Source organism: Podarcis melisellensis (assembly GCF_964234715.1).
Source record: "Podarcis melisellensis genome assembly, chromosome: 3".
Classification (NCBI taxonomy): domain Eukaryota; kingdom Metazoa; phylum Chordata; class Lepidosauria; order Squamata; family Lacertidae; genus Podarcis; species Podarcis melisellensis.
Window position 1 is genome coordinate 89,825,184 of NC_138530.1, and position 25,792 is coordinate 89,850,975.

Consider the following 25,792-nt stretch of genomic DNA (forward strand, 5'->3'; position numbering starts at 1 on the left):
TCAAAGATAGGGAGTGGCAGCCAGCTCTGCCAATCAGATGGCACCAGGGGCGGTGTGTGTGTGTGTTACAAGGCCAATGAACGCACCGGAGCAGTGTCAGGAGCAAGCCAAAATACCCTGAGCCCTTCCCTTCATCACTCCCAACGTTCTTATTGGCTCTGCGATCCTAAAGGTAGTATCTGATTGGCCGATTGGTCGCAATCACTCTTGTGACGGGGTCTGGAATTGTTTAAATGAAAATGGCAGGCCCAAAGAGGTTGGCAGCCACAGAGCTTCAGTGTGGGACATGTACTGGCAGGAAGTCTTTTTGCAGCAGCCTACAAACAAGGGAAGAGGGACATGGGTGGCACTAAGGGTTAAACCACAGAGCCTAGGGCTTGCCGATCAGAAGGTCGGCGGTTCGAATCCCCGCAACGGGGTGAGCTCCCGTTGTTCGGTCCCAGCTCCTGCCCACCTAGCAGTTCGAAAGCACATCAAAGTGCAAACAGGTAAATAGATACCACTCTGGCGGGAAGGTAAACGGCGTTTCCATGCACTGCTCTGGTTCGCCAGAAGTGGCTTAGTCATGCTGGCCACATGACCCGGAAGCTGTATGCCGGCTCCCTCGGCCAATAAAGCGAGATGAGCGCCGCAACCCCAGAGTCGGCCACGACTGGACCTAATGGTCAGGGGTCCCTTTACCTTTACCTTTTTTACGAACAAGGGAGACAAGGGCTGCCATCAACAATGGCCACCAATAGCAAAATAATAATAATAATAATAATAATAATAATAATAATAATAATAAAATAATAATAATAATAATAATAATAATAATAATAATAATAATAATAATAATGTTGATGTGGTGAGATGGAAAAGAGTAGGGTGGCCAAAAGGGGAAGTGATAGCACCAGCACTTGTTTGTGGAAGGAACCTGGGCTATTCCATCATTTGAACATTTACTAGCAGTCTGAAGCTGTACAGAGCAGGGTTTACCCTCTCAATCAGGGCTAGACCCAAGACAAAGGATAACATGGTGCCCTCCCCATTCCATGTACAGACACTAACCGTCTGAAAATAAATAAGTAAATTGCCAACTCTGGAGAACTGTACCTAGAGGTCTGGAGAAATGAGGAGCTGAAACGGACGTACAGTGGTATCTCGGGTTACATATGCTTCAGGTTACATACGCTTCAGGTTACAGACTCTGCTAACCCAGAAATAGTACCTCAGGTTAAGAACTTTGCTTCAGGATGAGAACAGAAATCATGTGGAGGTGGTGCAGCAGCAGTGGGAGGCCCCATTAGCTAATGTGGTACCTCAGGTTAAGAACAGAACGAATTAAGTACTTAACCCGAGGTACCACTGTATTCCTATTCCTAGGACTCATCGGTACAAAAGAAGCAGGTGCAGCTACACTTCTCCAGTGTAGCATTTATCCCCCCCCCCTCCATCTGAAAGCCTTTTAGGCTTCCCGGGAGCTCTGTCCTGTGGCTGGAACATAACTGTGACCTTTGCTCTTAGCTCCGATACAATCAAGGAGATTGGGTTGCTGCAGTAAACAGCTTATTCCTTTGGCTCTTAACAGGGCTTAGCAGAGTTCCTCCAACTTTTTATTTTATTTTTTTAATTGATCAGAATAATAACAAACATTGGCACAGACCAGAATGCTAACAGTGAGAATATGTTTTGAGTGAAAATTGTGTGGTGAATGAACTAGAGCTCAGGTGCCTGAAATGTCACCACACCCCTCTAAACTACACATCTTCAAAGAGGCAGGAGATGGATCTACCACAGCCTACAGAGATTGCGTTCCTATTCTGGTTCTCTCCACTGCAAAAAAAGAGAGAGAAGAGGGTGGGATTGTGTGAGCTCCAGAAATGAAACAAAAGAAGCACAGGAGAACGATGATTTGAAAACGACTTCATGTGTAACTTTGTGAGGGGCGAACCACAGTACTTTGAATTCTTGGAGGGAAAGAATGTGCTCCGATTGTGCTTTGAAGGCATTGTGTGTGTGCACACCTAGTGTGGAAATTCCCAGGACAGCTTCACTTGAGGCATCTGCAGGGCAGTAATAGCATTCAGCACTAGTACACCAGGTCACTGGCTTAAGGGTACGGAGTGCCCAAGGCAGGGGCTCTGCTTGCTTGCTTGCTTAAATCTCTTTGAAGTTCCTCACAGTGCTGGACATAGTTATGCATTACAAGATCACCAGGCCTGTAGGTTGCTTGTCCTGGATTCCAAAGAGTTTCTGCTTAGAATCGTTGACTTGAGCTCCTTTAGTCCAACCTGCTGCCCGTGCAAGAAATCTGCTGCAGAAAACCAGAGACATGGCCACCATCCAGCCTCTGCTTAAATACATCTAACAAAGGAGAACCTGCCAATTTCCAAAGCAGGTTGGTTCCTATTTTGAAAAGCTCGTACCAGCTGGAAATCAAAATCCTTTCCCCTATCATTCCTATCCTGATGAATAAGAGAGAAGGGATTGGTTGGGTCGTCTATCTCAGAGGTTGGGGACATCAGGCCCAGGTCTCATGAGCTGGGGCTCAGGACTCTCCCAGGGTCCCACCTCTTATAGACCAAGCTCCATGCCCTCTAAGAGGACTTTTGCCTAGTTGAAATGTCTCCTTGAACAGAGAGGTGGGTGTGGGTGTGCAACAGGCATAGGCAAACTTGGCCCTCCAGATGTTTTGGGACTACAACTCATATCATCCCCAGCTAACAGGACCAGTGGTCAGGGATGATGGGAGTTGTCGTCCCAAAACATCTGGAGGGCCGAGTTGGCCTATGCCTGGTGTAAAAGCTTATGACTTTTGTGAGGAACGTCTACTGTACAGAGGTAGGCACTCATAGCCATTATTCCACCTGCTTTTGCCTCTGGCCACGTCCATCACTAGGTTGCCCAAAACGTTGTCCATGAGAAAATGCATCCCTCAGGCAGAAGGTTCCCTACTCCATATCTGTTATTAATCATTTATTACCTACCTCTCACAGGGCAGGCTGATCCCAAAATCCAGCATTAAAACCAGTTAGAACCAGTTACAGTTATGGGAATAGGGTGGGTCCCTGAAAACACACATCTCAGGCGTCAAAGTCCTCAGTAAATAGATGGGTTTTCAGCCCCTCAAATATTTTAAGATGTCTATCGTTGCCTCTTAATCACCTCATCTCTAGAACTGATCTGTCTAACCCCTTAAGCCATAAATCATAGGACTCAATCTTCAGATCCCCTCACCATCTTTGTCGCCCGAAGGTGAGTGAGATCCCTGATGTGACCCAAGGCTGAGGACCCATCTAATCCAGCACTCTGTTCTCACAGTGACCCGTCAGATGGGAAGGCTGCCAGCAGAACCTGAGCAAGACATCATTCTCCTCACTTGTGATGCCCTGAAACTGGTATTCAGGGGCATGATGCTTCTGACCATGGAGGTTGGTCACTAGGGCACTGGCCAGGCAGGTACGTGGCTGTCACTGCCAATAGCTTAGCCAAGCAGAAGTCTTCAGTTGACAAAGTGTCCCACTCAGGTGTCCTCGGTGGCTAGGAGTGCCTTTTTTACCAACTTTGGTTGGTTTGACAGCTGTGGCTATTCCTAGAAGAGGACAACTTGGCCATAGTTGTCCATACATTGGATTACCACAGTGCACCCTGTGTAGGGCTACCCTTGCTGTTGGTCTGGAGGCTTCAGCTGGTGCAGAACATACAGTGAGCTTACTACCAGCAGCATATAACATCCTGCTTGCGGGATTCACCTGGGCTGCCACTCTCTTACCAAGCCAAGTTGAATATTTTGGGACTAATATTGCAGGCCTTTTACAGCTTGGGACCAAGTTATTGCCCTGTCTCTCATGCATCCAGTAGATTGCTGCAATATGCAGGACAGTTTTCCCTAAAAGATTCAAAGCCGCTCAGGGCTTTTAGTGTGTCTGCTGTTGTTCGGTGGAATAGCATTCCCATCACGATACGACAGATGCCCATTATCTGAACTTTCCTGAAGCAACTGAAGACTTTTTTGTTGTCGTTCCGACAGGTTTTCACCAGCTAGGTAAACGGGACTTTACCACGAATTTCTACATGTTAGGTTTTTAGTCTTAAGTATATTTGCTGTACGGGACGTGGGTGGCGCTGTGGTCTAAACCACTGAGCCTAGGACTTGCCAATCACAAGGTTGGTGGTTCAAATCCCCGTGATGGGGTGAGCTCTTGTTGCTCAGTCCCTGCTCCTGCCAACCTAGCAGTTCGAAAGTACGTCAAAGTGCATGTAGATAAATAGGTACCACTCCTGCGGGAAGGTAAACGGTGTTTCCGTGCGCTGCTCTGGTTCGCCAGAATCAGCTTAGTCATACTGGCCACATGACCCGGAAGCTGTATGCCTGCTCCCTCGGCCAGTAAAGCGAGATGAGAGCCGCAACCACAGAGTAGGTCACGACTGGACTTAATGGTCAGGGGTCCCTTTACTTTTATATTTGCTGTATTTGTGTTTTTAACTGTTTGTAATAATCTTATATGCAAATTGCTTTGGAATGATTGCATAGAATATCATTAATAAATCAATGAGTAATAATAACAACAATCATATTGAACTCGATGGGGCTTATCTCCAGGTAAATGGGGTCAGAACTGTAGGCTTTGTCACAATTTTCTTTTGGGACATTGAGGCCAGGCTGTGAAACATCCCAGCATTTGAAACGTTTTCTTCCACCCAGAGGGAATGAGTAAATAACTGTATTTTCTGTTGTTTAAATTCTTATGGTATATTTGTAGCACAGAGAAGAACAACAAGTGTCCTTTTATAGTGTTATAGTGTCTTTCTCTTGACTACAATGTGAAAGTTTAACTAGAACAAAACAGGTGTGCTTTGGCTCCATAAATTTCAGAATGAGAACAAGGAGTTGCATTTGGCGGGGGCCTTTGCTTTAGCTCTGCTACAGACATCTCCAGAAGGCCACACTCTTGTCTTGAAGCTATACTTTCCATTATTGTTGCCGCTTGCAAAACTTTGGATGGAACAAGTTTTTCTAGCAAAAGAATACAGATTTTTATCTTTAATGGTGCTTGAGCAGCCTATCATTTGGCTTCAGGAAACAGCTTCCTGGTTCTAAACACTTGCGAGTCGAGTGGCTGCCAGACAGTCAGCTTCAAAGGCTGGCAGTAGAGACTGCTGCTGCTGAGTCTAGGGAAGGGATTTTGAAATGCTGAGAGCTGCAGAGGATGTCAGCATGGAACAGGAAGCCTTGGGTTCTCAAAGTGGTGAAATGGTCAGCTGGGACATCAATGACATCAAGCTCCCCAAGGTAGGTATATAGAATTCCAAGAGTATTGTAGAAATTGCAGCTACTCTGAAAACCATCATATTCTGTCATTATATAATAATATATTATTGATTTGCTTACTTGATCATTCATTTGCATAATTCCATCAGTGTATGCACAACAGATAATACCTCTTTGCTGCCATTGTGCTTTATAATTCCCTTGCAGTTGAAAACTCTTGAAACTCAAGTCAGAAGTTCAGCAGTATTAGCTCAGCCTGGATAGCTCAGTTGGTTTTAGCATGGTGCTGATAATGCCAAGGTTGCAAGTTCAATCCCTGTGTGGGACAGCTGCAAATTCAGGTGGTTGGACTAGATGATAACAATATTACTTACTGTTTTTATTTCTTTACTATATTATTTATTTCTTGAAGTCATTTGTATACCGCTAAATTATTTGTAACTCCAGGTGGTGTACATTTTAAAAAATCCACAGTCAACAGGGTGATGAAACAAAAAAAAAAAAATCATAAAACCTGAGAATTTTTAAAAAGAGATTATATCCATCTCAAAAAAGAAATTCAATGTGACAAACGAAGCGAAACAACAGCAATTCAATGTTTAAAAGTCATGGGTGGTAATCAACTAAGTTTTACTCAGAGTAAACCCATTGAAATGGATAGCCCTAGCTTAGTTGTGTGCATAGTTTTCATGGGTCTACTCTGAGTGAGTAAAATGTAGTTGCATGCCACCCAGTATGCCACCCACTTTTACTTATTACAACAGTAATAAAAAAAACACACCCATGTTACTATGACAATTGTCAACAATGATGATTTCTGGAAACAGTCAAAAGACAAACTGTGCTTTAAACAAAAAGGCTAGAAAAGGAAAGATTCATCAAAAGTTTTTGAAGAGTCAAATTTTTGCCTGTTACCTAAAATGAAAGAGCAATCGGTCCTAATTTTGGTGGGGAGATTGTTCTGCTATAGGGTGGCTGCAACTGAGTTGAATTCATTTGGTCAAAATGGATTTGGCGGTAGCTTGAATGAGATTTCCAGCAAAGGTTGGTCATTCGGCACATATATTGTGTTACCTTCTTTGACTGCATGCCACCAGGGACTTCTGGGCATTGTGTAAGCCTCAAGGAAGTGCATGAAAATGCACTCATAACTGCTCAAAACTGAAATATTTTTAAAATACATCTTCAATTTCTAAACATTGTCAAATAAAACATATATTATAGCATTATTAGACTGTAATTAGAGCTAAATGTTAACAGGGTAACTTAAGCTGAAGTTGCAACAGGAATTTGATAGGTGTTATTGACAAATACGTTGTGAGGGTCTTAGTTCTGGGACCTCTGGACTTTGCTAAAGTTAAGAGCCTTTGCATCACACTCATTCCAATGCGAAAAGAAATTAAGTCCTGTGAAATAAAAAGTTAAGGAGAGTGAAGAAAGTGAAAAACCCATTGAGATGTTAAAACCTATAGGATTTGGTTGGATCCTGCCTAGTACAGAAAACAATCCTAGCTCTATAAGTAGACTTTGTTCAAACAATATCTTTGCTGTGGGAGTAATGAGTGTTGCCTCCAAAGACATCTTCTGGTTTCTATGCAAAATTCTCATATTTATGGTAGATCCCAATCAGCTGTAGCACATGCAAGCTGGAGTGTTTCATTCATGTTTACAACCATCCATGTCACAGAAACCATAAATTTTCATGATGTCAACTTGTGGTTAGATAATAGTTGACAATATCTGAGATCCAACCACTAGCAAGCCACAGTACCGTGAATGGATATACAGGTATCTATATTTTTCTAAGAGTTTCTGTGTCAAAAGTTGCCAGAACAGATATAGTGCTTGATCATTTTCCCTGAATTTATTTCTTTATTTGATTAGATTTCATACCTACTCTTTATCATACGGTCCCAGGTTGAGTGGCAACAATAAAAAATGAAATTATAAAATAGAAAAGCATAAAAAAATGAAAACACTTCCACATATAAAAACAAGACAAATATTTTAAAAGAATTCCACGTTTAAAAATAGTTCTAGTACACCAGTGGAACTGGGGTAAAGTAAATTGAAAAAGTAATTTGTAATTTTTATGCAGGTGATCTTGAAAAGGAGAAAAGCCACCAGAACTTGCATGCTATTTCTTTCCCTCTTTTTTCTATCAAAAAAATCTTCCAAAAGTCAAACACTCAGATATGAATGGGGAATGAATGACCAGTCCCTTCTGTGATGTGATCAGTTCAGCCCATTCATAAGAATGCACATTTGTCCCAAGGAGATATCTCTGATGTTATATATGTAACCTTCAGCACAAATCATGAACAATATGCAAATATCCACAAGCAAACAACAAGCATTGTTGCTCTCCATATCTGCCTGCGTTCTCCTGCTCTACAGTACTTTGAAGATAGAGTGTGACTGCTCTCCTTTAGAATATGATCAGCTGTAGCACATTCCTATTAGAGGAAAACCATCAGTTTTGTCCCAAGAGACATCTTTGATGTTCTAGAATTAGGCTTTTGCTTCATTGGCACAAATTGTTGAGTGTTATGCAAATGAGCATATCCAAACAGCAAGAATTGATATCGAAGCACATTCTTTTCCTCAAAGAATTCTGGGCACTGTAGTTTACCCCTCACAGAGTTACAATTCCCAGCAACCCTCGACAAACTACAGTGCCCAGAATTCTTTGATGGAAAGAATTATGCTTTCAAGGCAGAGTGTATATGCAGCCCTTATCTGCCTCAGTTATCATCCTCCATGCTGTTTTAATTAAAATGATATGTACCTTCAGCCATTCATCAGCCCTGAATGTTTATAAAGTTTTATTGACATTAGGCAGAGACCCCCTATGTTATTTTAGACATCTTCTGAGGCTTTTTTCTAATTTCAGCAAGTCTACCCAGACATATAATTTAGTGACCTACCTTCGTTTGAAAAGTTTAACTTACTGTGTCTGTCTTTGCATGATAATTATTTTATGTGTAATTGTTTTCTTTATAGTTTTGTGGGTTTCAGTGTTTCGTCTACAGTATTATTATGCACATCTCTTCAAGAGCGGTTTCATTGAGCAGTTTAGAAATATTTCCAAATTAATTACAGTGGTATCTTGGTTCTCAAACTTAATCCGTTCCAGAAGTCTGTTCCAAAACCAAAGCGTTCCAAAACCAAGGTGCACTTTCCAATAGAAAGTAATGCAAAACGGATTAATCCGTTCCAGACTTTTAAAAACAACCCCTAAAACAGCAATTTAGCATGAATTTTACTATCAAGACCACTGATCCATAAAATGAAAACAGTAATCGAACTGTACTATAAAATAAATCAGACAGTATTGTAGATGATAAAAATTAAAAATAAATATTTTTCATACCTGCACTGATGATAGTCATTGTTTGGATGGGGGGCTTTTATCCATTTCCGCAGTCACACAATCAATCAATCAATCAATCAATCAGTAGCTGAACTAGGTTCCACACAGTCACAAAAACAAATTAACCAAAAAAGCCTCAAAAACAAAAACGCAAAATACCGGTAAATAGCAAAAACAAAAGTGCCAAACTCAATCCGTTCCGGAAGTCCATTTGACTTCCGAAATGTTTGAAAACCAAGGCGCAGCTTCTGATTGGTGCAGGCAATAGCCAACAGCCACATTGGATGTTTGGCCTCTGAAAAACGCTTGAAACTGTTCCACTTACTTCCAGGTTTTTGAGAACCAAGGCTTTTGAGAAACAAGGTACCACTCTAAATGAATAAGGGTCATGCACAGCCATGTGGAATCTACCATGAAATATAGAAGAATATTCAGCCAGGTTAATATATTTGCTAGGGCAGAGGGGAGCAGATAATTGTTTCGGCAATAAATGTAAAGTAGACTTAATCAATGCAAACAAATAAGGCAGCTCTGTGTTGCAGACTTGATTCATTGTCTTTGAATTTAGGTTGTGTGGCAGGGACTTGTTTCCTAGCTTTGAAACATCACATTCTTTGGGTTCCCTACAGGACGTGAAACAAACAGATTGGTTTCAGGAATGGCCAGATTCCTATGTAAAATGCATCTATAGCTCTGATGACAAAAATGCTCAGAGGCACCTAAGTAGCTGGGCAATGAGGAACACCAACAATCACAACTCGCGCATCTTAAAAAAGTCCTGCCTCGGAGTCGTGGTCTGCAGCAATGATTGCTCAACTTCAGATGGGGGAAAGATGTATCTGAGGCCGGCTATATGTGACAAGGCCAGGCAAAAACAGCAGAGTAAGTATACTTCTTTGAAAAGGGCTTACATTAGACTTCTTGCAGTTCAATTTGGGTTTCCGCTGCCACAAAAAACATCTACTGGGTAATCCTGGTTCAGAACCTGACTTGCATTAGACTAGTACATCTCCAGCCACACGTTGGAAGTATCACATCGTGAAGTACATATAATTGTAGGGATGGATGGATATGGCCTTCCCCCCCCCTCTCTCTTTCTCTTTTTTCCAGTTCACATTTTGCCTAATAAACACATTTTGCAAGTGATTTTCTTTCACAAATGGATGCATTTTTAAAAGTACACTTTCCCCTTATATAATATATGTGCATTTTTTTAAAAAAGTACACTGAGTTTACTTTAAAGTAAGTGAGCCTAGTTTACAAGCTGATCCTGAGTATTCTTACGTGAACATGAGCCCCATGTAATTCAGTAAAACAGATCTGCAGGTGTGTACAGAATAGAATATGTACTTGGAAGGTAAAGATTAGGACAAAAATTAGGACAATCATGAAAGAAAGATTGTGACACTCATAGAAGATAAATTAATTTCTGGAAGTCTTAATTATTTGATGAAGTTTTGGGGAGAGAATATTCATGCAATCTCCTAAATGGAAACTTTCCCAAAAGAATGCAATTTGTTTGGGGCAGAAAGTGAATTAGTTCCACTAAGGATAATATTGTATCTATATCTAATTATAAGGATCATATATTGGTCCTTTACTGAGGAATACCAAAATTATTCAGGCTAAGTGAACATGTATATTTTTTTGATGTTGTAATAACAAACATAAGAGCTTATAGTCTAAGGTAATAAGCACACTCAGAAAATCTCAATAAAATCAAATGGGACTTTATTTCAAGTAGAGGTAAGTAAGGTTGATCAAGATATTATAGTGCAATTCGAAGCTGAGAATCCTACAGCACAATCTAATTTCTACACAGAAATATGTTCCATTGAGTTCAATGGGACTTACTTCCAGGTAAGGGGACATAGGTTCATAGCCTTAGACAAGTTTGGGTTTTGGGTTTCATTTGTGCCTACAGCACATTTCACTTTCCAAAGATATTTTACCTGGACACAAGTCCCATTGCATTTATTGGAACGCGGGTGGCGCTGTGGGTTAAACCACAGAGCCTAGGACTTGCCGATCAGAAGGTCGGCAGTTCAAATCCCCGTGATGGGGTGAGCTTCCATTGTTTGGTCCCTGCTCCTGCCAACCTAGCAGTTCGAAAGCACATCAAAGTGCAAGTAAATAAATAGGTACCGCTCCGACAGGAAGGTAAACAGTGTTTCCGTGCGCTGCTCTGGTTCGCCAGAAGCAGCTTAGTCTTGCTGGCCACATGACCCGGAAGCTGTATGCCGGCTCCCTCGGCCAATAAAGCAAGATGAGCGCTGCAACCCCAGAGTCAGCCATGGCTGGACCTAAAGGTCAGGGGTCCCTTTACCTTTACCTTTACACCTTTGCTACAAGCAGAGACATCTGCTGTCAATATCCCATTATGAAAAGAGTATATTGTACCCTACACAATGAACTTCTAACATGACATGATCTTAAAACTAAGTTCATTCAAAATAAAATATTTAATGATACACTTGTTTCAGGAAAATCGTGTCCCAACTGCTATGGGCCCTTGAAGCTTATTCCCTGCCGAGGTCATGGTGGATACCCTGTAACAAACTTCTGGAGACATGAAGGACCATTCATATTTTTTCAGGTTGGTAACAGTATCTGATTTATTCAAGGCAAGCCTGCTGTTATAGCTGAACTGTGCTTAGAAGATGAGCAAACCAGGAAATGTTTCACACTGAGCCAAAGAGAGTATTTAAATTGTTAGTGAGGTATGACACCTCAGGTAAGGGGATCCGCAAAAGTTAACCAGTTGGCCATGCTTATACATAAAAACAAGCCTTTTTTCCAGCTGGAACTCTCTGGAACTCAGTTCCAGCACCTCTTAGGTGGGTGCCATTGCCATTCTAAGAAAATGAGGGAGGTGTTCAGGATGAGTTCCGACACCTCTAGGAAAATAGCATTGCATAAAAACAACCATTTTAAACCATACCAATTGCAAAGAAACTAAGAAAGAGAAACATGAAAATAGTAGGCACATCGAACATTCTCAGCTGAATCCAGGAAAACATCTGCCTCAGTTTTTTGAACCAGATGGTCAAGTCCATAGCACATGTCACAATTCCATTACTTACACATTTACTCAGAAGTAAGTCCCACTGGGTTCAATGGCGTTTACTCTTAAATAAATAAAATAACAACAACCACTATTAGTATTAGTATTAGTATTAGTATTTTGTATCCCACCCATCTGACTGTGTTGCCCCAGTTGCTGGGCAGCTTCCAGCAGAATATAAGAAAACATAACAAAATATCAAACATTAAAAGATTTTCAATACAGTCGTACCTTGGAAGTCAAATGCAATCCATTCCAGAAGTTCGTTTGACTTCCAAAATATTTGGAAAACCAAAGTGCAGCCAATCGGAAACCGCAGAAGCCCAGTCGGACATTTGGCTTCCAAAAATAGTTCATGAACCAGAACAGTTACTTCTGGGTTTGTGGCATTTGGGAGCCAAAACGTTCAAGAATTAAGCTGTTTGAAAACCAAGGTACGACTGTACAGGGCTGCCTTCAGATATCTATGGAAGGTCAAATAATTGTTTATGTCCTTGACAGCTGATGGGAGGGTGTTCCATAGCACGGGCATGACTACCAGTGGCGTAGCGTGGGGGGTGCAGGGGGGGCCGGTCGTACTGGGCGCAACATCTGGGGGTTAGGGTTAGGGGGCGCAAATCCACGGGTTACAGGGTGCAAATTACTTGCCTTGCCCCGGGTGCTGACAACCCACGCTACGCCACTGATGACTACTGAGAAGGCCCTCTGCCTGGTTCCCTGCAACTTCACTTCTCACAATGAAGGAACTGTCAGAAAGCCCTTGGAGCTGGACCTCACTGTCCAAGCTGAACAATGGAGGTGGAGGTGCTCCTTTAGGTACACAGGGCTGAGGTTGTTTAGGGCTTTAAAGGTCAACACCACAGCATGCAGAGCACTGCAGCCGCAAATAGGCAAAAATGAGCTATTGAAAGGAGCCTTGGTATATGAATATAGAAGACAACTAAACATCCACATGAGAATCATAATGGAAATCATAGTAGCATTTTCCTCCGAGATAGAATTTCAAAAATTTATGTCAGAATTCAGTCACATAACCTTTCAGGGAAAATAGGAGTAAGAAATAGAAATAGAAAACTCAGATTATCATTCCTGTGCCTTTATAGGTGACTATGCTCTTAATTTTGACTAAGTATAAAGTTCTTTTATTGTGGTCAATGACCAGTATCAGGATAAAATCACCAATTTTGACTAGTTGATGAAGCCAGATTTCCCCTGAGGAATGACCTATTCTATACACGAATCTTTTGAGATGGTTTTGCCATTTCAGCAAATTCAGCAACCCACTTCCATTTAAATTGAAACTTTAATCTAAAATGTAATGAGTTTCCTGAAGAAAGCCTATGCTATGCTATACATCCAACGAGACAGGGAAGCCATTTTGGATTTTACACCCCTTGTCTTGCAAGCATTGTGTTGAAAACTGCCTTGTGGTTTTTTGTCCCTATGCCTTCTTCACTTGCTGTTATAAAGTCAAAGGGGGCTCACGATCATCCAAGGCCGGAAACAAAATCGGAAGCCGAAGCAAGACGATCGATACAAAAAGCACACGCCCCAAGTTCTCCAAGACTTAAACGGAGCAGAGATGCTGAGGTAAACGCTTGTTTTTTTTAACTAGCAGCAAAATGCCCGCCATTATGGCAGGTGGCTTGAAGGAGGGTAATGAGAACTGCAAGAACCCCTGCGCTACGCAGTGTATCAACTGAGGGATCTCTATCAATGAGGGCTAGGCAGGTTTCTCCCTCTCTGTAGCAGTGGACTTCTCATCTAAGTGAATAGCAACCATTTAATCATATGGAAAATATTAATTTGGGGATACCATGGGGTAGAGTGGGGGCTCTCTACCCCTGGTGACTCTTCATAGCCCTTTCATGGGTTCTGTTTCTTGCTCACACTGGAAAGTTGTTGAAGATACGGATATATGTTGGGATACCGGGTTTTATTCTGTACAGTGGTATCTCCAGTTACGAACTTAATTCATTCCAGAGGTCCATTCTTAACCCAAAACTGTTCTTAACTAGAGGCGTGCTTTAGCTAATGGGGCCTCTTGCTGCTGCTGTGCTGCCGGCACACGATTTCCTTTCTCATCCTGGGGCAAAGTTCTCAACTCGAGGTAACTCTTCCAGGTTAGCAGAGTTTGTAACCTGGTGTTTATAACCTGAGGCGTTTGTAACTCAAGGTACCACTGCATTAGATGGGAATAATCTACTCTGGTCTAATATCATGCAGAAACATTTCTGGCTTCTTCATAATAATAATAATAATTTATTAAAAGCCAGTATTCTGCATATATCTGTATTTTCAATCTGTCTTCAAATTTCATTATTACCGTATTTTTCCATGTATAAAACGATCTTTTTTCCTGAATTTTTTTGTGATAAATTGAGGGTTGTCTTATACATGGGTTAATATGCTAAATAAGCGAGGGCTGGTGCTGCGGCGGGAAATGTTGGAGAGGAGGCTGCTTACCCGCTCTTCCCTGCTTAGGAAGAGTAGTTGGTGAGCGCCAGTATGCGGTGTATTACGGTACCAGTTCCGTCAGCCAGAGTGGGGGATCGTCAAAAAGCTGCTCAACAGCTCAGCGGACTTACAAAAGAAGCTCAACAACTGTTAGGGCTCCCAAAAATAGGGATTGTCTGATACATGGGGACATGTTATACACAGAAAAATACGGTACTTCACTTTTGGGGGTCTTATATGAGTACAAACAGTGTGAGAACTGTGAACCATGGTGTGTACAGTGCTTGACAGAGCAGAGGATGACAGTTCCCTGCCCCAAGGGGCTTACACTCTAAATTCAGACACTGGAGAAACAACGGAGGAAGAGAAGGGATTGGGTAAACAGAGAAGAAATACAGTAGGGGCGGGGAAAGCTGTGGCCCTCCAGATTTTGATGGTCACCTTCACATCACTCTTGGACAACTTTTAACAGGAATGGAGAATCTTGGGAACTGTAGTTTGTTACATGTGCTGGGAATTGTATGTCTAGGAGGCAGCACCCTTAAACTGCAGCCACGACTGTTTCGGTGGTGTAAGAGTGCTTTAAAGATATGGCGCAACCCCACCACTTCCATCATCCCTGACCATTGATGATGTTGATTGGGGGATCTAGACTCCGACAACATACAGTGGGCACCAGCTTGGGGAAGGCTGACCTACTGTAACTAAGCGTCTAACTAAGCCTACTTGGCTTTTCAGGGACACATGCTTAGGTGTGGTGCATCATTTCCAACCTACCAAAGTCTTTCCTTAGACCTGTGACAGACGGTCAGGAGGAGAAGGAAGGAAAATGTTTCTGCATAGCAAATGCCTTGACAAACAGATATCTGTATCAATAATGATATGTTGCCTGCAGGTTTTAAATTATTTTACCTAACTTCAGTCCCGTTGATCTATATTTATGTTAATTTCAATGGGATTTTACTGCACTTTAATGCACCTGCAGCAAGTTGAGCGATCTCTCTGACATCTACCAGTAAATGCTGTCACAGTGAGAGAATACTGACTTCCGATGTGGAGCAACTTAGGAAAGGGAGTGGGGGAAATCACCCCTAAATTATGCACAAGGAAGGAGACTGCCCTAGTATGTTCCATGACCTAAAAAAAAGAACAGGCTAAAATTAGATGGATTTTCAACATTTTCCTTGGAGTGTCACATTACTTTTTAACTTAGAAAGGGATGGGCTCTAAAGAATTTGCCACTAGCAAAATGTCTTCACAAAGTCCCCATACAGCAGAAGCGTGTTTTGCTATGTCTTATTTCTGCAAGCAGTAATTTACTACTAATTATCAAAATACACTGATATGGAATAATAATAATAATAATAGCTGCAAGTCTCTTATCAGTGGCCCAATGTGGGATTTTTTTTGGGGGGTGGAGGATTAAACTCCCCCCAGTTATAATCCTACAGCTGTGGTGTTCAAAGCATATTCGTTGTTCTGTACCCGAGAGAGGTGTTTAGTAAATGACTGGTGTTGTTCAAACCATATAGGAAAACGCTATGCCTTTGCAGACTGCCTTGAAATGTGGAGAACTGAAGATGTGAAAGATGTGAAATATGAGAAAAATGAGAAAAATGAGAAAAATGAGAAAAATGAGAAATTGAGAAAGACTGAAATTGATAGGCTTGACCATACCTAATCCAGACACAGGTTTCTAGCCGCAGTGAAACGTTTGTCTCTTTTCATACATCTAGGTCAATTCACGTGCAGGCAAAATAACTTTGATTTATGCAGTTGTAAAATATATGTTCTGATGAGGGGGTGCAATCCTTTTTAGATTAGAGAGCTATTTGGCTCCCTGAGTTTCTCTGGGTTACATTGCATAGCTGCTGGAGAGGAAGGAACAGACCAGGAATCTCTGGGTCACTTGTGACAATACACTGGCAGCCAGCTTTTGTAAAAGCAGCTGTTCATGCAAGTGATTTACCCACACGAGTAGTGTAACATCGGAGTGACTAATTCATAAAAAAAAGATTGCCCCCTTTCTTCTGCAAACTGGAAAATCACAACATGGCAATTTTCCAGTTCACGAAAGAAGTGCTGTTGGCACTATGAGCAGCACTGTAGAATTTGTGGTGACTCTGCATCGTATTTACTGTATAATTCCCTCTATCAGCAATGTTTTGGGGGTGAGTGCTGATTTGTCCCCCCCCACACACACACACATGAGGAGGGAGCATCAGCAGGCTTAGGAGAACTCCAAGGTTTGCAGAAACCCCAAAAACCTTCAGAAAAAAAGATCTAGTAAGGTCTGAGCTTTCTCAGTCACTAGCCAGAGAATGCTATCTAGTGGGGGGAGGGAGGAGAGGGGATTCAATGGAGTATTCTGTAAGAGGGCTTGGTTGGCTGGCAGAACCCTGAACTGGAGCACTTTGCCCATTTGGTTGGTGTCTCTATTATTTGTGCCTACGGCAGTGAAGCTGAACTTGTGTGATGGTTCAGAATATCCAGTTGTTCAAAGAAGTAAATCGTTTTCAGTCTAGTTTCTATGAGGGAGGGGAGAGTTGTCAGTTTGGCTGGGATAAAAAACTCTCACACAGAGGATGAACAAGGACCGCTGTAGGGAAGATAACAAAGGAAGAACCTAGAGGAAAGGAAACTGAATGAAAGGAACTGGGGGGGGGGGGGTTTGAAGGAAAGATAAATGAGAATGAAGCGTAAGGAAAGGGATTGAAGGCAAGGTAGAACTAATAAAACAGAGAGGTGATGCTGGATAAACATAACTGTGTTAAAGGTGAGAAGGGGCTGCCTGGTTTGGTTGAAGAGAAAACAGAGTGCTAGAAGAACTGGTCAACTCTCCCAGCTACTAAGTGACAGTTGAGCAAAGTAGGCAGTGGCCTGAGGAAAAAAATAGTCAGTAGAGACATGGAATTAAATAAAAGAGGGGCTAAGTAGAAGGGACGTAGGTGGCGCTGTGGTCTAAACCACAGAGCCTAGGGCTTGCCGATCAGAAGGTCGGCGGTTCGAATCCCCGCAAAGGGGTGAGCTCCCAGTGCTCAGTCCCTGCTCCTGCCAGTTCGAAAGCACATGAAAGTGTAAGTAGATAAATAGGTACTGCTCTGGCGGGAAGGTAAATGGCGTTTCCATGCGCTGCTCTGGTTTGCCAGAAGCAGCTCAGTCATGCTGGCTACATGACCGGGAAGCTGTACGCCGGCTCCCTCGGCGAATAAAGTGAGATGAGCACCACAACCCCAGAGTCCGTCACAACTGGACCTAATGGTCAGGGGTCCCTTTACCCTTTACCTTTAAGTAGAAGTGGAGCAAAATTCCCATAGATGAAGACGGGGTGAGGAACTAGTGGCCCTCCAGATGTTGTTGAATTACATTATCCCTGACTGTTAGCTATATTGACTGGGGTTGATGGGACTCTTGTCATCAGGAGAGCTACTGCCTACTTTGCTCAGGTACCCCATCCTTGTCCTAAGAGATAGGAGGAGTTGTGTACTGTTTGCAAGATCGAGAACCATAAGGTCTGCAAAAAAGAAAAGCATAAGGACACAGGAACAGGACTGGCCCACCCCTGAGGCTCGGTGAGGCAGTTGTCACAGGTGGCAGGTTAAGGACAGCTGTGAGGGGTCACAGATCCAGGCCTCTGAGGAGCACACAGCGTGCTACCTCCTGCATTTGTCACCTGACTCCTCTGCCGCCACCTCCCCAATTCCATTTGCTGCTCTCCTTTTTTCTCCCCCACCACCTTCAGTGCACCAGGGTTTCTCTGGGCTGCCTCTGGTCCCCTCAGGTGGAGGTGGAAGAGTGCGGATAGAGAAGGAAGTAGCAGGGGGACGCCATTTTCTACTTTGCCTAAAGGAGTAGAACATCCTGGGACTTTGTGACCTGGCAACCTTAGGGAGGCAAAAAGGGAAAACAAGGTGGATGAATTTCACTTACAGAGTTGAACAACCCAGCTAAAGTCCTTTAGCTGCAGCCTTCTAGTTCAATAGTATCAATCTGAGAAATTAAGAGGGCTTTTTGTTTGGCTGCATGATATTATGATGCATTTTTCTCTCTTAAGTCCCTGACAGGTGAGAAGCCAAACCAGGACACTTTGCCATTAATAGTCTCTAAACAGGAAGACCTTATGTCACAAAGTACCTTCTTGGGACAAGAGCAGGTGTTGAACGATTGCTTGTCTCTTGCCAAAGGGTACAGTTCAAGAAAATCCTCTTATCTAATAGAGCACACTCCGGACGTAGACTGCAGCAAATACCTGGACAGGTGCAAACAGATCAGAAGCAGAGAATATAGCTACAGAGGCCCAGCTGAACCTTCAGTATTTGCATATTCTGAATACAGAGAGCAACAAACCTGGAATAAGACTGTGGGCCTGGGAAGAAACCCATTGGCAGAGAAATACTGCAGCAGCTCTCCGACAGCCCTAGCAGGTCTACACTGTGAAACCCTGGCTTCCATAAGTACGGTTGATGCAGGCATCCAGCATGTTCCAACCAAGTGGGACCCGATGGCAAAAGTTGGCTACCAGTCCTTCAGATCTAATGTAGGTACATTCGGAGGAGAAGGCGTGTATGAAGGAAAGCCACACCTGCATTATAACAGCAACCACGCTCCTTCCCCCTGCTGCCCGATCTCTCCAGAGGAGCCCTGCCTCATTGCAGACGCTGCCCATCACTATTACCAGAGCTCCTTGCCCCTGAAAGGAAACGAGTGGCACTTTGAAGAAGAAAGGAAATACACAAATCTGGACCACTGCAACAATGAGATGTTTTTTAACTTCTTCCCTTTGCGATGACACTGACACCTTTCCATTGTTGCTCACCTCTTCTGTATCTCTTGGCAGTGCCACGTATTGTCTGCTATCCTGAACCTTGGGTGGTTACTTATGCTTCGTTGTTGTTGTTTAGTCGTTTAGTCGTGCCCGACTCTTCGTGACCTCATGGACCAGAGCACGCCAGGCACTCCTGTCTTCCACTGCCTCCCGCAGTTTGGTCAAACTCATGCTTATAGCTGAGGCAAATAAAGTTGCTGATGTTGTAGTGCTGTTCCCCTCACTTTATAGAAAAGAAGGCGGATTGGATTTGTCACATCAGAGAACAGGTTCCCTTTCCTATAAAGAGGAAACCTTTTCTCCAAAGGTTGTACAGCAGTGCATAGGCACATTCATGTTATAATATGCATAAAACACTCATAGAGAGTTGCTCTTCTGTATACATTGGCTCTTCAGGTCCTTTTCAGTGGTTCATGTACTGGAGGGAAGGACCAGTGAAGTCCCTCACTTACATTCCTCTCTTGGGTGCAATGTTTTGCATGGTTTCAGCACATTGGGTCAGCTACTGAAAAATGCCGACTGCAGCTCATAAACAGAGCCATGTAAACCAGTACAATTGTCCTTATTTTGACCTGAGCGGTGATCTTAAAAGTGCTGACCTGGCAACACACTTTACTAAAATAACTATTCTTGCTTCTCAATAATATGCACAGAAAGCACAACTACGCTGCGCGGACAAACGCAAGATGACCTTAAATCAGTTTGAATATATGGAGTGAATGCCTAGACGTGTCTACTGAGATGTTAGTCCCATAGTTCAGTCCAAAGAGATTTATGGCCAGGACAGTGAGTATAGGATTGCAACCCCTGATTTTAAGAGGCCACAGATCCCACTGTATGAGAGGTCTATTCTTTTATTTTTGCCATCCCCCTCATCAGAAGCTGCCTTTTCTAGCTGAAATTTCCTTCCAGTTTGGGCTTGTTTAGGCCCTTTGTTAGAACAAGACTACATTGAGGGCATTGCCCATACCACTGATACATCTGTTAAATGCACATTTAATGCACATGACTTCCCCCAAATAATCCTGAGAACTGTTGTTCATTCAAGATGCAGGGAGTTCTAGCTCTGTGAGGAGTCGCTTCTGAGGGTTTGGAAATGCTACATATATCAAATCCTAAAGACATTCAGACTTCCCCAGTTTCCAGAACCGTACCTATTTTCAAATAAACTGGGGTGTGCTCGCGCTATAAAATTTTATTAATACAAGTCTGGGATGAGAATGTTTCAGACCTTGCAGCAGTAAACTACTTTATAGTACCTCACAGGGTGCTATTATTTGGCTGTTCTCAATTGGGCTCAGTCAACTACAATTTGTCTTTTGTTCTCCGGTCTCTGCCTTCTTAGATCCCCTTTGCCTCCCTCCCAAAGCACCTTGTTACTATGGGAACCAAGTTGTCAGCAGCAAGAGTGGCATTTAGTGACATTGGCAGGAGCTGGCTAAGTTGGATTTATGGGATGTTTCAAAATTTACACAGCAATTTGCGAGCCTGTAATTGGTTTCACAACCACAACAGGTGCCTCACAGTGTGACAGTGGCTTTTCTAGCTATAGGTCAGCAGAGGGAAATGTAGGTTAGTCCATCAACTTATGCTGCAGCTCCAGATAACCTCACATTTTGTGAATTTTACTCTGTTCTGTGAAGTCTACGAATACGTCCCTCACCAACTCACGAAAATGTTTGCAACTGTGTGAGTCCAAAAACGTTAAAACCTCTTGCGCTACCAGAACATGAATGTTGGATACCACTCACAATATTTAAATTGAATAAAATAATTAAAAACACTTTTTTATAACCGATTTTTATTGGTTTTTAAACAAATGCAAGAACCATCAAACACTTATCCAGCAGTACATCTAATTCTCTTTGGTAAATGCATTGACACTACTGATAAAAAAACTAATGCACTTGTATCTTGGAAGTTGGATGGAATCCGTTCCAGAAGTCCGCTCCACTTCTGAAATATTTGAAAACCGAAGTGCGGCTTCTGTTTGGCTGCAGGAAGCTCCTGCATGCAATCAGAAGCCATGGAAGCCATTGGGCATTTGGCTTCCACAAATAGTTCACAAACCGAAACAGTCACTTCTGGGTTTGCAGCGTCCAGGAGCCAAAACGTTTGAGAACTAAGCTGTTCAAAAACCAAGGTATTGGGGATTTGTTGGGGAAGAGTTAGGACCCCACCCCAGCAAATGATATTTCAGTTAATGAATACTGAACATAGTTCAACAGCTACCAACATCTTTGATGACCTTCATCTACATTGAGACACAGCACAAGAGGAAACATCAGTGGGGTGTAGACTGTGACCTGGAAGAGCAGGGTTCAAATCCTTGCTCAGCCAGGACTGGATGACCTTTGGCCAGTCAGTGTCTCTCTTGGTCTAACCCACTTCATAGGGCTGTTGTGTGGCATAAAGAAGCTGAAGAACACTGCACGACCTTGAGCTCCAAAAGCTGGGATATAAATGAGAGTGAGATATGAGAAGCCTAAATGTTATCACAGATGGTTTGTAACAGGAATAAGGAAAACTATTCAGTCTCCCACTTAACTCCACAAGGAGAAAGCACACACTGAAAATCAGCATGCAACACAGTGAGCATAGTTTTGAAAAAGGACAACTGCCCTTTAGAGTTCTTTGCCGCCACATAGTTGGATCAAATTAATAAAAGACAGTAGTAATATGAGTCGATACTCACAAAGCTGATCAGGTCACCCAATACACTTTTCTGAAAACTGAAAAAGACTGAAAGGAAGTGAAAATGAAGCTTTGCAGAACTCAGTGCATAGTGAAATTTAATAGGTCCAACACGGTGATATTTCTGCCCTTTCTTACAGTCCAGGGTAGCCAATGGGGTGCCTTCTCAATGTTGTTGGACTACAACTCCCATCAGTCCTGGCCAGCATGGGCAATGGTCAGGGATGATGGGAGGTGGCAGTCCAAAATATTATGAGAGCACCGTAACTGCAGCGAGAATACTACTGGCCCAAAAATGGAAACAGGAACAACTACCGATGTTAGAAGAATGGAGAATGAAACTGATGGACTATGCAGAATTAGATAAACTAATGGGGAAGATCAGATATTTACGTGACCAAAAGTTCATCGAAGATTGGGGAAAATTTTCAGATTATTTGAAATGTATATGTGAGGAGCAAACAATGCTAGTGGGATTTCAAGAAGCTCTGTGAATGTTTGAGGAAAATTGTGTTGAAGAAAAATAAGAGGGTGAAGGTATATAAAATGCAATATAAAAATTAGGAAATGTGTAATTAAAAAATTGAATAATGGATGATTGTTAGAGAGGCTGAAGGAAGTCCAAAAGAAAAAATATGTGATAAATTTAGATTGGATATTATAAATGTATATTGGAAAATTAATAAAAATTATTTATAAAAAAACCACCAAAATATTATGAGAGCACTATCTTGGCTGCCTTTGTTACAGTCCATCGCACAAACAATCCCAGAGGGAAAAGAGCAAAGTAATGTGAGGTAACAGGTTCTGGCCCCTTTGAAGAAGACAGGTATGGCTTGCCTTGTCATATTGCTGCATGAACAAGTTATAGCTGCTGCCATTTTCCTTGTGCACGGCTAGGAAAGGTCCAAGAGTCTCTCCCTGTATTTTAAGAAGTATTTCATTGGTCTTACCACTCCAGTTTATCTACCTCATTCATCTCTTTTCAAAGACATGGATGTTTGTGAGTTAATTGAAGAATAGGAGGTAGAGCAACAGATTCAGATAAAAGGAATGCAAAGTAACAGTAAAAGTCAGTCCAAGCAGGGATGCCAATTTGAATAACACATGGGGGGGGGAAGGTAAGCCCCGACTAAATGAGGCGGTGCGCACACACCATTTGGAAGGCAATGTCCATTAATTAGGGGGGGCGACCCCCTCTAATATTTTACAGGGGGAACCAAAGACCCCTCAGCCTCTAGGAGTTGGCTCCTATGAGTCCAGGGTAGTGCTGCTGATTTATTTGAGATATAACCTTTTAAACTGACGAGCTCAAGACTAACAGTGACAACTAATCTTGATGGCGGTGCTCTCTTTCCCACTGTCAGAAGTAAGGACTGCTTCACACAGTCCACGATTAAACTACAAAATCCTCTCCCACAAGATGGCCACCAACTTGGATGGCTTTCAAAGAGGAGTCCACAAATTCGTGGAGGATAAGGCTGTCCATCTCCGCTAGCCTCAAGGGCTACATTCCACCTCAACTGTTGGTGGCAGCAGGACTCCAGATGTTGGTTCGTGAGTGGAGAGAATGCTGTGGCATTCAGTTCCTTCTCACCATCTTAAAACAAGCCACAAAAAAATCAGCTTCCCATTTCTGCTGGCTGCCATACTTAAATAATGATCTATTCAGGGAGAGTCCAAGAAGCGACTTTCAAGGAACTGGTGTTGAAATATGATGGAGCAAATCTGATGGTTGAGGGGCGGGCCTCAAAGAGTAGCTGCTTGCTCCTGCTGCATTAGAGGTCAAGTTGCTATAAAGTCCATTTATTTTAAGTCTCTAAGGGGAAAGGGGCACTTTCATTTCTTTCTTTTTTTAAGGATTTAGAAACCACTTCCCAATGAATGCTTCTGAAGTGGTACTGAACAGATTTATGGATATAGATATAGATATAGAGGGACGCAGGTGGCGCTGTGGGTTAAACCACAGAGCCTAGGACTTGCTGATCAGAAGGTCGGCGGTTTGAATCTCGGTCTCTGCTCCTGCCAACCTAGCAGTACGAAAGCACGTCAAAGTGCAAGTAGATGAATAGGTACCGCTCTGGTGGGAAGGTAAACGGTGTTTCCATGCGCTGCTCTGGTTCGCCAGAAGCGGCTTAGTCCTGCTGGCCACATGACCCAGAAGCTGTACGCCAGCTCCCTCGGCCAGTAAAGCGAGATGAGCGCCGCAACCCCAGAGTCGGTCACGACTGAACCTAATGGTCAGGGGTCCTTTTACCTTTACCTTTATAGATATAGATATATAATTAAAAGCCCAACATTATCTATTAAAAATAAAAATACATAATCTAAAAACATTATTTAGAAGCATCAAATTACAAAACTCTACCTAGTATACACTCTTCAGGGAAAGCCCATTTTAAAAAAACAAACAAAAACAAGTGTTCAACAACCTCCTACAAGCTAAAATATTAGGTGCTTTTTTGATTGGAAGCCAATTCCATAAAGCTGGAGTCACCTTGCACTAAGGGTGTAAAGCAGCAAAACTGGGCCTTGAAACAAATTGGGAGTCAAAGCAGTTACTTTAGAATGGGTGTAATATCACCGCACCGGGTTAGACCTGTCCATAGTTGAGTGAGCCAATTCTGAACCCAAGTTCTGGATTGTTTTTAAGCCCAGGCCGACTTAGAGCTCATTAAATTAATCTAATCTAGAGGCCACCAAGACATGAATGACAATAGTTAGCAGAAGGTTTCTTTGTCCAAAGAGTGGGGTTCAGTCAACCATTTCCCACATGGCACTGCTTAGACATTTCCTGTCAGGCAGTTATCACATTGCCACAACTCCTATGAAATTTGAGCTGGTGGTAATACTCAGGTCACCAAAAGGCCAAAGGCTACAAGACGACAACCAAAAAAATGGAAGTGTGGTATGCAGCTATCTGATTCCATTTGACTGTACCGATGACAGAAGAATGCATAGTCAGGACAGAGAGATTGTGAGGGTGTTTTTGTGTAGGACAACTCGTATAAGGGCCAGTTGAAGATTCTCAGCTGGATGGTCAGGGTGACAGGGAAAATAGTTAAGGATTTTTTAGGACAAGATGTTCCTTCAGCTTTTCGCACGGATGACCCGTAGAGGCCAATGGTATGAGCCGTGAGCGAAGTAGTGCCTGGCTGCTGGCACAAATTCACCGGGAGGCCTTAGGTAAGCCACAATATCTTAGCCTCAGGACTCCTTTCGTAACATGGAGATAAGTCATATTGGCCCACTTTATATGGTTGTTGCAGGATTGCTGCCATAACAAATGTGCAGCCCTTGAAACACTGAAAGAACACCATTTAGTGGTAATTACTATTCTTAGGGTGCCTCCAGACAGTGGTGGCCGGCGGCGCTCTGCAGGTGCAGCTGTGCTGCCCTCCAGTCTGCCCAATGCCACACGTCCCTCTGTTTCCTGAGAGAGACGGGGGAGGGGAAAGGGTGCTGGGGCTTGATGCAGTGTGGGCCCAGCGGAAGAGCCAATCCAACGCTCCTGCCACTGCGCCCACACCACAATGAGCTCCCCCTGCCCCTCTTGGTGACCAACATCAACACACGACATTAGAAAGAAGGGAGAGCAACGCAGCTCTACCTACTGCTAGTGCCTCCAGACTGTCACTGTTTTGCAGGAGGGATTCAAGGGCATATATAAAAAATTTAAATTTGCTCTGTCACCCTAGTACAATTTAAAGTGCTCTGTCACCCTACTACTAGTAGTAAAGTAAGTAAATTTTATTTATACACCGCCCTCCCCGGCCAGAGCCAGGCTCAGGGTGGCTAACATCAATAAAATTTCAGTAAAAAGATAATAAGAAGAAAAAAACAATTTAAAATACAGGTTAAAATGCAATTTAAAATTCAGCCTCATTTTAAAAGTCAAAACCATAAGGGGGGGGGGACATAAGGATCAGACTGAGTCCAAACCAAAGGGCAGGCGGAACAGCTCTGTCTTGCAGGAGTTGTGGAAAGATGTCAAGTCCTGCAAGGCCCTAGAGCGTTCCACCAAGTTGGGGCCAGTACTGACCCTAGTTGAAACCAACCTAACCACCTTGTGACTTGGGACCTCCAGAACGTTGTCATTTGTGGACCTTAAGGTCCTCCATGGGG

General features: G+C 42.9%; 1 protein-coding gene across 1 annotated transcript; it reads left to right on the plus strand.

The window, feature by feature from the left end:
* The first annotated feature begins 4,672 nt into the window (after positions 1-4,672).
* On the plus strand, positions 4,673-19,185 carry GCM1 (glial cells missing transcription factor 1). The gene is made up of 5 exons (XM_081906405.1): positions 4,673-5,275; positions 9,257-9,509; positions 11,111-11,223; positions 13,162-13,281; positions 18,203-19,185. The coding sequence occupies exons 1-5, from the start codon at positions 5,174-5,176 to the stop codon at positions 18,935-18,937; spliced, it is 1,323 nt and encodes a 440-aa protein (XP_081762531.1). The 5' UTR covers positions 4,673-5,173; the 3' UTR covers positions 18,938-19,185.
* Positions 19,186-25,792: the final 6,607 nt, after the last annotated feature.

Excerpts from the sequence above, each read along its gene's own strand:
- GCM1 (XM_081906405.1), top strand. The coding sequence starts at position 5,174 with ATGCTGAGAGCTGCAGAGGATGTCAGCATGGAACAGGAAGCCTTGGGT. Across the intron at positions 9,510-11,110 it reads GGCCAGGCAAAAACAGCAGA|GAAAATCGTGTCCCAACTGC; the intron begins GTAAGTATACTT and ends CACTTGTTTCAG. Across the intron at positions 11,224-13,161 it reads GACCATTCATATTTTTTCAG|TCAAAGGGGGCTCACGATCA; the intron begins GTTGGTAACAGT and ends GCTGTTATAAAG.